This window comes from Aquarana catesbeiana, linkage group LG02 (assembly GCF_042186555.1).
Source record: "Aquarana catesbeiana isolate 2022-GZ linkage group LG02, ASM4218655v1, whole genome shotgun sequence".
In the NCBI taxonomy this organism is placed as follows: domain Eukaryota; kingdom Metazoa; phylum Chordata; class Amphibia; order Anura; family Ranidae; genus Aquarana; species Aquarana catesbeiana.
Genome location: NC_133325.1, coordinates 682,087,621 through 682,102,372, shown reverse-complemented (window position 1 = coordinate 682,102,372; position 14,752 = coordinate 682,087,621). Strand labels below are relative to the sequence as shown.

General features: G+C 40.9%; 1 protein-coding gene across 1 annotated transcript in view; it reads left to right on the top strand.

The window, feature by feature from the left end:
- The window catches only part of PITPNM3 (PITPNM family member 3), a 1,020,867-nt gene that overhangs the window by 816,497 nt on the left and 189,618 nt on the right, over window positions 1–14,752 (top strand). Inside the window, exon 7 of the mRNA XM_073616741.1 lies at window positions 7,553–7,672. Coding sequence (XP_073472842.1) covers window positions 7,553–7,672 — 120 coding nt within the window. The remainder of the gene's footprint in view (window positions 1–7,552; window positions 7,673–14,752) is intronic.

The following is a 14,752-nucleotide window of genomic DNA, read 5'->3' as shown; positions in this document are numbered from 1 at the left end:
CGAATAAACCTCTGATAATAGTCGGCAAAGCCAAGAAAACGCTGCAGAAGACGTAAACCCACGGGTCGGGGGCCGCTGTAGGACAGCTGAAAGTTTCTCTGGGTCCATTGAAAAACCAGCAGTGGAAAGGATATAACCCAGGAATTTAACCTGTTCACGATGGAATTCACACTTCTCCAATTTACAATAGAGATTGTTCTCTCTAAGTTTCTGAAGCACACGACAGACATTTGTGTGGTGGCTCTCAAGGGACTTGGAAAATATGAGGATATCGTCGAGATAAACCACCACACATAACTGCAACAAATCTCAAAGGACACTGTTAGTAAATTCCTGGAAAACTGCCGAGGTGTTACAAAGGCCAAAGGGCATTACGAGGTACTCATAATGGCCTGTTCTGGTATTAAACGCACTTTTCCACTCGTCACCCTCCTTAATCCTCATGAGCTTGTATGCCCCTCTCAAATCAAGCTTTGTGAAAACCGTTGCTCCCTTTAGGTGGTCAAATACCTCCGTAATCAACTGAATCGGATAGGCATTCTTAATCCATGAAACGATTGAGACCCCTATAATCAATACAAGGTATCAGTTCACCACTCTTCTTCACAAAGAAGAAACCAGTACCAGTGGGAGACGAGGATTTGCGGATTAAACCTCGAGAAAGTGCATCTGCAACATACTCCTCCGTGGCCTTATCTTCCAAGACCGAAAAAGGGTAAACCCAGCCAGGAGGGGGTATGGCACCAGGTTGAAGGACAATTGCGCAATCATACAACCGGTGTGGAGGCAAACTACCGGCTTGAACTTTGTCAAAGACATCACTAAAATCTCGGTACTCCTTCAGCAGGGTGGAGAGTGAAGAGGTGCCCAGGACCTTGGCTACCTTCTGGAAGCATGCCTTACTGCATTGTGGCGACCAGGAGAGAACCTCAGCACAGAGCCAATCAAAAGAGGAGTTGTGCCTGTGTAACCAAGGATAACCAATTACCAGCGGAAACCTAGGTGAGGAAATAACTTGGAATTGGCTAATTCATGTTGAAGAGCCTCTACAGCCATAAACAATGGAACAGTCTCATGAATCACATGGGCAGGCTGTAGAGGTCTTCCATCAAGAGCCTCAATGGCAAGTGGAGTGTCATGCAGCTGCAGCGGAATCAAGTGCTTCAATACAAAGTCAGCATCAATGAACAGGCCTGCAGCCCCAGAGTTGATTAGAGCCTGTATCTCGACAGACGACTCAGCCCAAGAAAGGGTAACTGAAACCAGGGGCTTATAGTTCTGGATAACTGGGGACGAAACAACACCACCTAAGGTCTGTCTGTGACAGGACCTCAAGGTTCGGGTGTTCCCTGGACAGGAAGGACAAGACTTCAAAAAGTGACCTGCCTGGTCACAATAAAGGCACAATCTCTCCCTCCTCCTAAGGGTTCTCTCATCCGTGAAGATGAACCCAAGTGGATGGGTTCATCTTCACAGACCGACTCGGTACCAAGAGGCATGGGAGGTGAGGGAGGCAAGGGTGAGACTGCAAAGTTATGTACAGGAGGCTTCCGCAAGCGCTCCTTAAAAGGGAGTCTTTCTCTGAGTCTGGAGTCAATGAGGATGGCAAACGTGATCAACCCCTCCAGCTCAGTGGGTATATCTCAGGCTGCTATCTCATCCTTGATGGTATCTGAGAGACCATGAGAAAAAGCAGCCACGAGGGCCTCATTGTTCCAAACAACCTGATGCCAGAGTACAGAATTCAATGGTGTAATCGGCAACAGTTCTCGTACTCTGTTTGATGGACATGAGGCACTTGGCAGCAGAGGCGGAGCATGCAGGAACATCAAATACCCTTTTAAAGGAAGTCACAAACTCAGGATAACTCAAGACTACAGGTTTTGCGTCTCCCATAGAGGGTTTGCCCAGGCCAAGGCTCTCTCAGAAAGCAAAGATATCATGAAACCTACTTTGCTTCTGTCCATGGGAAATGCCTGGGGCAGCATCTCAAAGTATAGAAATAAAGTAGTGGCGTGTTAATATGTAAAGATTTTGGTGAATAAACTAATAGTGATACAAATGAAATTGTTTGAAGTTTGCTGCAGCTGTCACTAATGTGCTCCCACAGATAACAGTATAAAAATGAAAAAAGTGTGACGGCGCTGCAATAATACAATATATATATAAAATAAATCAAAAATTCAACTAATAATGAAATAAAAAAGTCCAGTAATCAATGAATAAAAATTCCTTCAGTGATGTGGAAAAAAAACAAATGTGATGCTTCTTCAAAGAAACTCCTTATCCTGAGTGCTCCCACCACCACATGCAATGGCTGCTCACCTCCTTTATGCGACCCCAGAGGGTCAAGCACACCTTTTCACTTAGTGCCAATAATATCTCCAAGGAATCCTCTGTGACTTTACGTTGCTCAAGAAAAACGATCTATGGCCAGCATAGGTTCCATCCACTGTGGTGCTTTAAACTTCAATTCATGTATAAGACCAATAGATAAAGAGATACATATAAAAGACAAGAAAAAGTGCCTCCTATAGTGCAGTATTCGAAGGATTAGATAATGAAACCTCTCCATCCCAGCTAGCAATACACTTACATTTATTAAAACAATTAAAAGACTAGATACAAGTCTGAACAGTCTCACTCAGTATCAATCGGTCCACCGCCAGGCTCCACCTCTACTAGTTTCGCCACCTCCCATGTGGCTTCATCTGGAGGAGTGTGCCAAAGTATATCTCAACCTGGTTGACAAACCTTCTGCGCTGGACTGGATCACCCCCAAATCACTGGGGAAGCGGAGCGGAACAAGACATACCACTTATAGAGGTAATACTCGAGGCGGGTGCCTGCACAGAGACTGGAGCAGCAGCAGGGATGGCCTGCAACACAGGTTTTCCCAGAGCAGCCACAGTGGGAGATTCCAGGTCAGCCGTGCGACTCAGGAGAGTTTGTAACGCCATGGCAAACTGATCCATGCAGTGATCCTGCTCATCCAATCTGGAAAAAATATTACCAACAAGTGGATTGACTGCATCTTCTGAATTCATGGCTTTTGCCTACTGTCAGAAACCATGAATCAGACTGAGACAGAAGTACAGTCAAATCACACTTTAATAATAATAAAATAAGGGAAACAGAGTAAACATAGTCAAAACATAGCCAGAATTCAGGAACCAGAACGGATAGTCAGAAAAGCCAAAATGTCAGGGAGCCAGAGATGAGCGTAGTAGAACAGTAAGCAGAATCTGGAGCCAGAAGGAATGACAGCCAAGCAAGTCTTTAACAGGAACACAGGAGAGCGTCTCTAGAGATGTGACCAAGGCGAAGGCAGAGACCATTTGGACTGGACGGCTTAAGTAGGCAGGACTGACAAGCAGGATTTCATCAACAGGTGAGTCACTGTGGAGAGATAAGATCTGCCAATTAGCCGACAGCTGAGCAGCCAGCTACGAGATGGAAGAGCTAAGCCCAGCCCTGACAGCCACTTGCTGACTGATCATTTTGCGTGAATAACGCTTACAGCACTGATTGTGTAATATCAGAGCTTTATCTACTACCTTACCTGCACAGCTGCCTACACAGCCATTTAAGGCTGAACCATAATTTCAACATCAAGGAACATCTTTTGTTTACTACAGTTCATAGTAAATGTTAGGTTGTACTCATTTTGACCAAGATCATCATAAACTGATTGAATTCCTCCAATGTGTCTGTTCATTTGGCAAGAACATTGTGAATGTACCTGCTCCATCCCAAAATGTGGCACAGGTACCTCACCAATTAGTCGTCAACAAAGAAGCCCAACCCCCACAGGTATATGTTGCCAGTTCGTGTCGTTCCATATACCCACCACCTTTGTAGTTTTTCTTCGTGTGAACATCATGCCCCCGATCTGTGATATCCAAGTGCTCTGAGGAGAAAGAAGACTGGGAAGAAACATCATATTCAACATCATTCTCTTTCTGTACATTCACTGAATTTCTCCTAAATAGAACCAAATGAGATCTGACATTTCAATATTCATCCGTCCAGCTATATGCCCAATTCAAACAATAGAATAATTTGTCACGTAAGAATTTTTTTTTCAATATAATATTTTTATTATACCTTTCTATGTGATCTCTCGCCTCCCTCTTTTGGTCGGTGAATGCAGGAAGCGTACAGTGTGGTATTCTGGGCATACAGTGATTTATTTTTGTCTAATTCTGTGAGTACCTTTCTATATTAATTAACATCTCTATCATAGACAAAGAACCTTTCTGTAGATTGACCTACCATGCTGTTTTTAGGTCTTGGTCAACATTTTTCAGATTGGGGAAAAGTTGGATCCGCATCCCCCATTGGATATATCTCCAAATATTTTCCAAATAATTTTTGGTGCCAACAATATTAGACATCTTCTCTAAAAGCCTCCTTAGTTTAAAAACAAGTATGCTTTAGTCAGATTCTCTCATGGTCTGGCCTAAGTGGTTTTGCTGGATCTTGGACATAAGTCTATCCCAGGAGATTACACAATACAGGCATATATGTCTGTATAGGACTTTAAAGAGGTCACAAAAAAGGCAAATAAAGGCATATACAGTATGTCAGTATGGGACATTAAAGGTGCCACACAAAAAAAGAAAATAAATACAGGCATATATGTCTTTATGGGACTTAAAAGGTGCCATAAAAAAAGGAAATGCAGGCATATGTGTCTGTTTGGGACATAAAAGTATTATCTTTTTTTCAGTGCATTTTAGTATAAAAACTCATAACCTGATTGCATTCTATTTTCAAATTATTACTCTTCAGGAATTATGTATTTATATCACCTCTCTACCACCTCCCCAAGGTTTTGATGCCTGCGTTTTCACCAGGAACCTTCAAAAAGAAATTATGTACTCCATATCATCCAGGGTATAAACCTTTTTTTACCCCACTTATAACAGCCAATGGCTCAACAAGCTTAAACTTTGAGGTGCTGAGGCCTGATGAGTAGAAGCGAGAAGTCACGTCACAAACTGAGTTCAGTAACAGCCAGGCAGAGAAGGTACAGAATCACGATCAGAGTTCAGGTCAGAGACAGGCAAGGATAGAAAATATGCTAGCAGTGGGCAAAATCTTAGTCAAAAGTCCAGGCCAAGATTGGTAACATGGAGAAGCAGCAGACATAAGCAAGCAAGGGGAATCCAGAGAAGAGTCAGAGGGAGCTGGATCAGTAACAGGATCAACCAGGCTTTCAGGAACACAAGTCACAAGAGTAAAGTTGAAGACCATCCAGAGATGATTCTAGGCAGCTAGACAAGCCTCGGGTTTAAATAGGCTGCTGGGTGCCAGGATCTGTGGGGCGTGCCCTTGCGTCTATGCATGCGCCATGGCATGATTGTGCATATGCATTTTCATTTTTGCAAGTCCAGCTTCACATCTCTACTCATAAGTATGTGCATGTCTCTGAACATAAAAATGAGCAGCCTGAAGTTCCTAATAACTTGCTTATAAACTGGTAGAGATCTGACAGAAGACCCAAATTGAAATAGAATTGAAAAATGTCCTATTGTTAAAAGTAAGAAATTAATCAATGACATCAGGGGATACAGTACATGGGAATCTCCCAAAATTACATTCTCTAGAAACTGTAAAGAATCTTTAAAAGAATAATTTATTCTGGATAGAAAACTGGAGTTGTCAACATCTAGGTCTGCCAGGTTGACTGCAGGCCAGCATCATTTAACCCATTTCCTCTGAGCTCCTTAAAAAAGATACATATATATATATATCTATATAGATATAGATATATATATCTATATCTATATAGATATAGATATAGATATATATATCTATATCTATATATATATATCTATCTATCTTATGTATATCAGTATATTTTTATATTTGAAAGTCATAATGTAAAAGATGACATTAGCCATTATATATATTGCTTATATATGCTTTTTTATACACATATTTTATTAAAAAAAAAAATACAGAAAAAAAAATACAGTTGAAATATGTAATTCTGTTTTGCAAAGTGCACAGTGCACTTTCCATGTGAATACTAATGCAAAACAAAAATACATTAAATGAAAAAGTATACCCAAAATACAGTTGGTTTCTGAGAAAAAGGGTCTATTTGGTACTCACAGAGGGGGAAACCACATTGAGACAAAGGCCATAGACATATGAATGTACAACAATTGTAGATGATGTTTCAGCCCTCATCATATTGAGGAAATCTTGAGTTTTAAATGAAAAAAGAAAGGAAGAGGGGGTGCAAAAGATGTGTGCATTGCTTTAAAACAATGTACTGATATTTACTGGTATAAAAACAGCACAAAAAACAATGATCACAAAAGCCATGTGGCTGTAGGCATTAAAGAGAAAACAGAAAAAATGCTACAACTGAGCTTTCCAAAGACTGTTAATTTACTAGTTAAGATGTTGCTATCTCTACAAAAAAGAGAAGGGGGTGCACCCTATCTGTGTCTAATTTAGCTCTATTTTTAACAAAGCATTTGTGCTTACACCAGCCACGTCTGCTTCAGGGATGTGTCTCCGATAGAAAAGATGTTTGAAGGTGGTATCTCTGGCAATATTTAAATAAAACATAGTAATCAATCATATTTCAGATATCTATTATCAGATCATTTAGTATTATTTATGGATTTTACAGATTTGTAAGCTGGTCATACACTGATGGACTGTGGGCTGAACACATAAAAGAACCGATTCCTCCATCCACATTAGGCGCAGATGACGGAATCTCCTATTGTGGCTATTGCATTTTGACACTTGGCCCTACTAGCTGTCAAAATACCTAAACAGTGACTGCATTTGATTGGATGTAGCTAAAGTACAGCATAAAATTTTTCAGCAAGCTCCTGCTACAAACATTAATCAAATGATCAACTTTTGTCAAAAAAGCAGGGCCAGAGGGGCCAACCATTGAGCATGCCTTAAAGTGGTTCTAAAGCCAAGAATTTTTTTTTTTTTTTTTTAACATTCTCCATTCCCTGCATTAAGGTAAAAAATGTCCCAGTACCAGTATTATCCTCTCACCCCCCTCACTCAATCCGGTGCTGTGCCCTTCTTCAATGTCTCCTCTTTTTCTGCATTCATAGGACAGAGAGGCAGCATTGGTAGCCATTGGCTCCTGCTGCTGTCAATCAAATGCTGTGAGCAGGGAGTGGAGGGCATGAGTGAGCCATGCTGTGTGTGTCTATGGATGTCTGCTCCCATAGGAAGCGACTTGCTACACTGAAGCGGAGGAGCTGAGAGCATCAGCTGTGGATCCCAGAAAGGGAGGTTCAGGGCCGCTCTGTACAATTCCATTGCACACAGCAGCTAATTTTAACAATTTTTTTTTTTTTTAAAGCCTTTATAACTGCTTTAAGAACTGTATTGAACCAGCTTTCAAGAGATCCTTTTTAAGTAGCTAATGGTGCAATGAACACAGAATGGTTATTCAGCTTATGAAGGTTTTCCTTTTAATCATATTACATATTTAGGAAATTTTATTGTTCTAATTCTAATGCTAAAGCATATAATGTGTCATGCTTTTGTTTTCTTGAAGGTGTGTCTGATTGGAGACTGTGTTGGAGGAATTTTGGGTTTTGATGCTCTGTGCCACAGTGCAAAGACACCTGGAGAGAGTCAAAGCTCAAGCAGGAGAGGAAGTGTCAGCAGCATCCAGGTAACTTTCTTGCTATAACTTCAATCATGTGAGCTAAAGTATTTGTCAATTTTGAAACAGACTTTTTTCTTTTACTATTGCTTATTTTCAGTGTGTACCAAAAAATATACTCTATGCAACTATTCTATGAAAATGATTCTGATTGAAATATTAATACTCCAAAATTTTATTCAAGTCAACCTGATGCGTAAAGTACAACTAAACCCTCAGTTAAAATGCACTCGCCATTAAAAATGTTGTAATCCACATCACAATGTATTTGTTTTATTTTAAGCAAGGTAAAAAACTTTCCAGTTGCTGTTCCCATCCACACACACTTTCTAAATACTTACCCGAGTCCTACATCGATCCAGCGCTTTGCTCATCTGCAGTTTTTCTCTCCTCTCTTTCTACTCTCACAAGCATGGCTAAGAGCAGTGGGAGGTATTGGCTCCTGCTGCTGTCAGTCAAATCCTGTGAAGAAGGAGCAAGGGATGGATCTGAGTTGTGAATGTCTATGGACATACACAGCCTGGCTCGGGAGCATGCCCATATGTGTGCCACCATAGGAAGCAACTTCCTATGGGAGTATGTCAGAGAAGAGGCAGAGCAGTGAGCACTGATGGGGGACCCAAGAAGAAGAGGTTCAGAGCTGCTCTGTGCAATACCCTTGCACAAAGCAGGTAAGTATGACATTTTTTTCATTTTAGTGGAAAAAAAATGACTTTACAATCACTTGAAGCTGGCTATACTCACATATATTCCTCCATCTACACCAAACAATGTGGAGTGAATCTCTTGGTGCACAGCTATAGTATTCTGACAGCCAACTCTGCATGCTGAGAAAAGAAAAAAGACTAGTGCTCAAACCTAGGCAAGCTCTGACTAACTAGCTGAGCAGCTGCCAACATAAGAAAGGGTTCACACACAAAGTACAGATGATAAAATAAATATGTGGTGCTGACTCCAAAATGTATATAAAATAAGATAGTACTAATATGCTAAAACTATAAAGTTACTCCTCAAATGTGAACAATTAACAATATGATATGCAAAAATGATCATGCATTTAAACATCTAATAAAGTGCTACTAGAGCAATAAAAGTCCAAAAAAGCAGATAAAAACTCCAAAGTGGCAGTTCTTATAGAAGAAAAAAGTGTATGTGCAAAGCAACAGAATGAAATCCACTTCATCCAAAATATTATCACAATCCACGGTGCGCCTCTCATTTGCCCCAGCCTCTCACCTCATACAAAGACCCTAACGGGTCAAATCAAGCGTAGGTATGGGTAAACAATGGATCCTCAGCAATTGATCGACTTCCACGGATATCCTCAGCACTAAAGGTACCAGGGTATATTCCAGGCTCATCAGATGCAAAAAGTCATGTAATAAAGAGAAGGGGCTCCATAGTGTAATAGTTCAATTACATTCATTAAAAAAAGTTGTAACTTACAGTTTAAAAATCGTATGAACAGCTTCCGTAGGGTACTTCTGGTCTCGGCCGTGACCAGAATTGACGACACCTGGCTCCTCCCTAACGTGTTGCATCACTGAACACGTGACTTCATCAAAGGGTGATGAATAATATTACTACCTAGAAGAAGATTGCTTGACTAGAAGACAATGTAGATCTTCATGGTCCAGCCATTACGATTTTGGAAGATATTCTCATAGTGGAAGTCAGTGGGGATCACTGTCATCGACCTTCACACTTTCAACCTCACAATAGGTCTTAGCCTTTTCTAGCCTTATCTACTGGATATGTGTTGCCTTAGCATTACATTCTAAGCTGGCTTGTGAAGTGTGTTTTAAAGCACATATGGAGGGAGATTTACTAGAGCAGGTGCACACAGAATGTGATAACCAATCACCTTCAACTTATTCAATTAAGCTTTGCCAATAAAAGCGGCTGATTGGTTACTATGTATAGCTTCACAAGATTTTGTGTGCACCAGTTTTAGTAAATCTCCCCCATTGAGTTCTATAGCACATACTGAGCAGCCTAAATCCCATGAGAAGACAATCCTGTACTATGCTACAGTATCTTTTCCTGAGACTTGGGCTATTCAGCATTACCAGAAATCTGTTTAGCAGGAGAATGACTCTTATGCCTTGTACACACGGTCGGATTTTCCGATGGAAAATGTGTGATAGGACCTTGTTGTCGGAAATTCTGACCATGTGTAGGCTCCATCACACATTTTCCATCGGATTTTCCGACACACAAAGTTTGAGAGCAGGATATAAAATTTTCCAACAACAAAATCCGTTGTCGGAAATTCCGATCGTGTGTACACAAATCCGACAGACAAAGTGCCACGCATGCTCAGAATAAATAAAGAGATAAAAGCTATTGGTCACTGCCCCGTTTATAGTCCCGACGTACGTGTTTTACGTCACCGCGTTTAGAACGATCGGATTTTCCAACAACTTTGTGTGACCGTGTGTATGCAAGACAAGTTTGAGCCAACATCCGTCGGAAAAAATCCCAGGATTTCGTTGTCGGAATGTCCGAACAAAGTCCGACCGTGTGTACGGGGCATGATACTGAGCAGCCTAAATCCTCCTAAATTGCACTTTTATTCAGTGTTTAAATAAGGGGGATGAGGCCACATTGATTAGGCAGACCTTGCCTAAAGTGCAAGGTTTGATTTAAAGAAGCTGCATATATATAACAAAGACAAGGAGTCTCAAGGGGTATGCATTTATATCCGCCTAGCTGTAGCATAAAGTATGCAGAATTACATCACTTCTAATTCTGCAGGAAAGAAGGGATCAAGATCTGAAAAAGAACAGGCATAGATCTCAGTGGCACTAGTTGCGGATGAGCAGATGGAAGAAGAGGGTCAGTAAGACTTGGATTCAATGGAAGCTGGGCAATAAGCTTTTAAATCTGCCCTAATCCTGCCTTATGTTTCCACTATCAAGGATGCTATTATGTGTGAAGAGGTGGCAGTGCCCTCACAAAAGTTTTACTGGTATTACAAACTTCACTATCCTCCATCACACATTGAAGAGGCTAGAAATAATTGAAATATAATGTGGAAATGAATAATAAATAAACTTTAAAAGCAACTAATAAGCCAACCACATAACCCCCCCCCCCCCCCCCAAAAAAAAATGCGAGGCCCGCACACCCCCATATACATACGTAAACCCGTGCATCGGGGCTGCCTACACACAAAAACATGGATTGTGATATGCATGTTAAATATTGTAGTGCACGCCACAGTGAGGGCAATAATTCTAGTACCAGACATTCTCTGTAATGCTAAACTGTAGGGGTACTTTTAAAGCAACACCTATAGAAAATATAGGTTAATGAAGGTTATAGCCATTTCGCAGGCACATGCAAATTTAGGGTTTGACATGTTGGGTATCTATTTAAGTGCAACCTTATCTTTTGGGTCAGTTATTGCGTTTGTGTGCCCTAAAATGAACTTTAGTGTATTTCTTAAGTTTCCATACTTTATACGTATTTTTACGAACCTTTATGGTAATATCGTGTAACATAAAAAATGTGAACTACCACTATTTTATTCTCAGAAAATATATAATGTTTCAGAGGGTTTTATTGCAATCTTCAGGCCTAAAATGATTTTTTTAAACACATGCAAAAAATGCAAAAACAGCTCTGACAGCGAAAGGTTTTAAACAATAACCGAATTACTTTTTGTTCACTAAAGCACTGTGTATGATAAACAAATGCCATTTGTTTAAATAAAATACTTGATTTACCCTTTTTTTAACCGCTTGCCGACTGATGCACGAACATTTATGTCAGCAGAATGGCACGGACAGGCAAATAGGCGTACAGGTACGTCCCTTTAAATTTGCTTCCGTGTGGCCGCATGGACCCTCCTGCGAGCTCCGTGGGCGTGATCGTGGGTCCCGCGGACTCGATGTCCGCTGGGATACCCGCGATCATCTCGCAGAGAGGAAGAACAGGGAAATGCTGATGTAAACGAGCATTTCTCCTTTCTGCCTAGTGACACTGTCACTGATCACAGCTCCCTGTGATCGGGAGTGGTGATCGGTGTCGTGTCACATGTAGCCCATCCCCCCCCACAGTTAGAATCACTCCCTAGGACACACTTAACCCCTGCAGCGGCCCCTAGTGGTTAACCCCTTCACTGCCAGTCACATTTACACAGTAATCAGCGCATTGTTAATCGCACTGATCGCTGTATAAATGTGGTCCCAAAATAGGGCCAAAAGTGTTCGATGTGTCCGCCAAAATGTCGCAGTCATGATAAAAATCGCAGATTGCCGCCATTACTAATAAAAAAAATTATTAATTAAAATACCATAAAACTATCCCCTATTTTGTAGACGCTATAACTTTTGCGCAAACCAATCAATAAACGCTTATTGCGATTTTTTTTTACCAAAAATATGTAGAAGTATACATATCGGCCTAAACTGAGGAAAAAAAAAGTTTTTTTTATATATTTTTTGGGGATATTTATTATAGCAAAAAGTAAAAAATATTGCGTTTTTTTCAAAATTGTCGCTCTTTTTTTGTTTATAGCGCAAAAACTAAAAAACGCAGAGGTGATAAAATACCACCAAAAGAAAGCTCTATTTGTGGGAAAAAAAGGACGTCAATTTTGTTTGGGTGCAACGTCGCTCGACCGTGCAATTGTCAGTTAAAGCGACGCAGTGCCGAATCACAAAAACCTCTCTGGTCTTTGGGCAGCCAAATGGTCCGGGGCTGAAGTGGTTAAATCTTGCATTTCACTAAAGTTAATCTCCAGTAGCGTCTTTGCAGCCGTTGCTTGAGCAAGGGTCTTTATGGCACGATCTTCAGGTAATATGTTACCAAAATCTGCAGATTTCAAAATATTAGAAATTACATTGGCAAGTTAGTGCCGGTTCACATTGGTGCAATGCGGGAACACTGCAAATCCACTGTGGGTTCCCGCTTCGCACCCGATTCGCATGGCAGTTCACACTGCCATATGTGAACTGCTAGGAGTGTCAGTACCATGTTATCGACACCCCCATTTCAGTTTTCATATGGCACTGTGAACTGACAGTTCAGACGTGAATCGGATCGCATGGGTGTGAACATCCGATTCTGGTGCGGACCAAAAAAAGGGTCCTGTGCGAGTTTGGCCTGAATGCAATGCAAATTCAGCCATACTATCTGTATGGCTGAAATCGCATCGCACGGACATTGCATGTGATTTGCACTGCAGTGAACCAAGCTTTAAAACTGATATAGGACATTAATCATTGGGTTTACATACACTTTAATACAAATATCAGAAAGACCATGATTGTTATGTCATTGATGTTATTCCGTACAGGTATCAAGTTTGTATGGTATGACCACAAATGAAAGCTTAATGTATTGTTGAGACATTTGTTCTCATATAACACTAACATAAGTCAAGGATTAATGGGAAACATGGGAAACATGTGAAGAACATGCATTCTCCATTTATTCTGTACAACATACCATTGATGGAGAGAGATATCTCTTTTCTCTTGGAATCCATCAAGTGCTGATGTGTGGCATTCTCAGCTTGTAAGAGTGTAAGAGTTTGATGAATCCTGTGCTCCAGGGAATTACAAAAGGGTAATTTAATACACTTTGCTCTTGAAAGCTACTGTATAAGTCATCTCTTTCCATTATTACCGGTAAATAACCTCCAATGTCACAGCCAAAAGAAAAGCGCCGAGTGTTGATAAGTACACCATCAACCTGTGTCCGTTTCTCAGTTTTTTTTTCCTCCAATGTATTCATTAAATTTCCCAAAATAGTATCTGCAGCACACCAAACTTAGATAAAACACAACATCCTACTCTTTACAGTAATTTCCCAAGGTATTGCAAACATCTTATTCGTACAATACAGGACACAGCACTTGTATTTACAGACTGTAGGTTATAGGCAGGCTACCTTCAGGTGATTGGACGCTGGCAAGAAAAAACTTGCTAGGGCCACCCCTAAAGCAGGTGATGGACCTGTTCTCTGGAGAACTATTTTTCTTTTTAAACTATGTGATATTTTCTTTCTGACACTTCTATCAAAATGTTGCTTATTGCCCTGAGCGATTTATCAGTTTCTGGATCGGTACCCCTCAGTTTAACCTTGGGGACCATATCCACGCCCCACTGTGCAGGCTGGCTTCTAATTTTTGCTTCAGTGCATCACGCACTCAGCTTGACATGAAGTGCAACATATGTAGTTAGCCGCAGGATGCTATGCAGGTCCAGGGCTGTGGTACACTTCTATGGTTTACAGACCCTGAAGACCCCTTTGGGGGTATGAAGACTGTGGCAGGTAAAGCCTGGATCCCTAGTTGGTCCAATACAGTGGGGGAAATAATTATTTGATCCCCTGCTGATTTTGTAAGTTTGCCCACTTTAAAAGAAATAGAGGATCTATCATTTTTATCATAGGTGTATTTTAAATGATATAGACAGAATATCAACCAAAAATCCAGAAAAAAACGCATGGTACAAATGTTATACATTTTGTTGCAGTTCAGTGAGTACAATAAGTATTTGATCCCCAAGCAAAACATGACTTAGTACTTGGTGGAGAAACCCCTGTTGGCAAGCACAGAGGTAAGACGTTTCATGTAGTTGGTTACTGGGTGTGCGCACATCTCAGGAGGGATTTCGGTTCACTCTTCTTTACAGATCTTCCCTAAATCTTGAAGGTATCCTTGTTGACGCTTGGCAACTCAAAGTTTCAGCTCCCTCCATAAATTTTCTAAAGGTTTAAGGTCTGGAGACTGGCTAGGCCACTCCATGACCTTAATGTGCCTCTTCTTGAGCCACTTCTTTTGTTGCCTTGGCGGTATGTTTTGGGTCATTGTCATGCTGGAAGACTCATCTGTGACCCATCTTCAGTGTTCTGGCTGAGGGAAGAAGGTTCTCATCCTAGATTTTACAATACATGGCCCATCAAAGCAAAGCAAAGTCCTATCTTTAGCAGAAAAACAGCCCCAAAGCATAATGTTTCCACCTCCATGTTTGACTGTAGGGATGGTGTTCTTAGGGTCATAGTCAGCATTTTTCTTCCTCCAAACACAGCGAGTTGAATTAATGCCAAAGAGCTCAATTTTGGTCTGATCTGAGC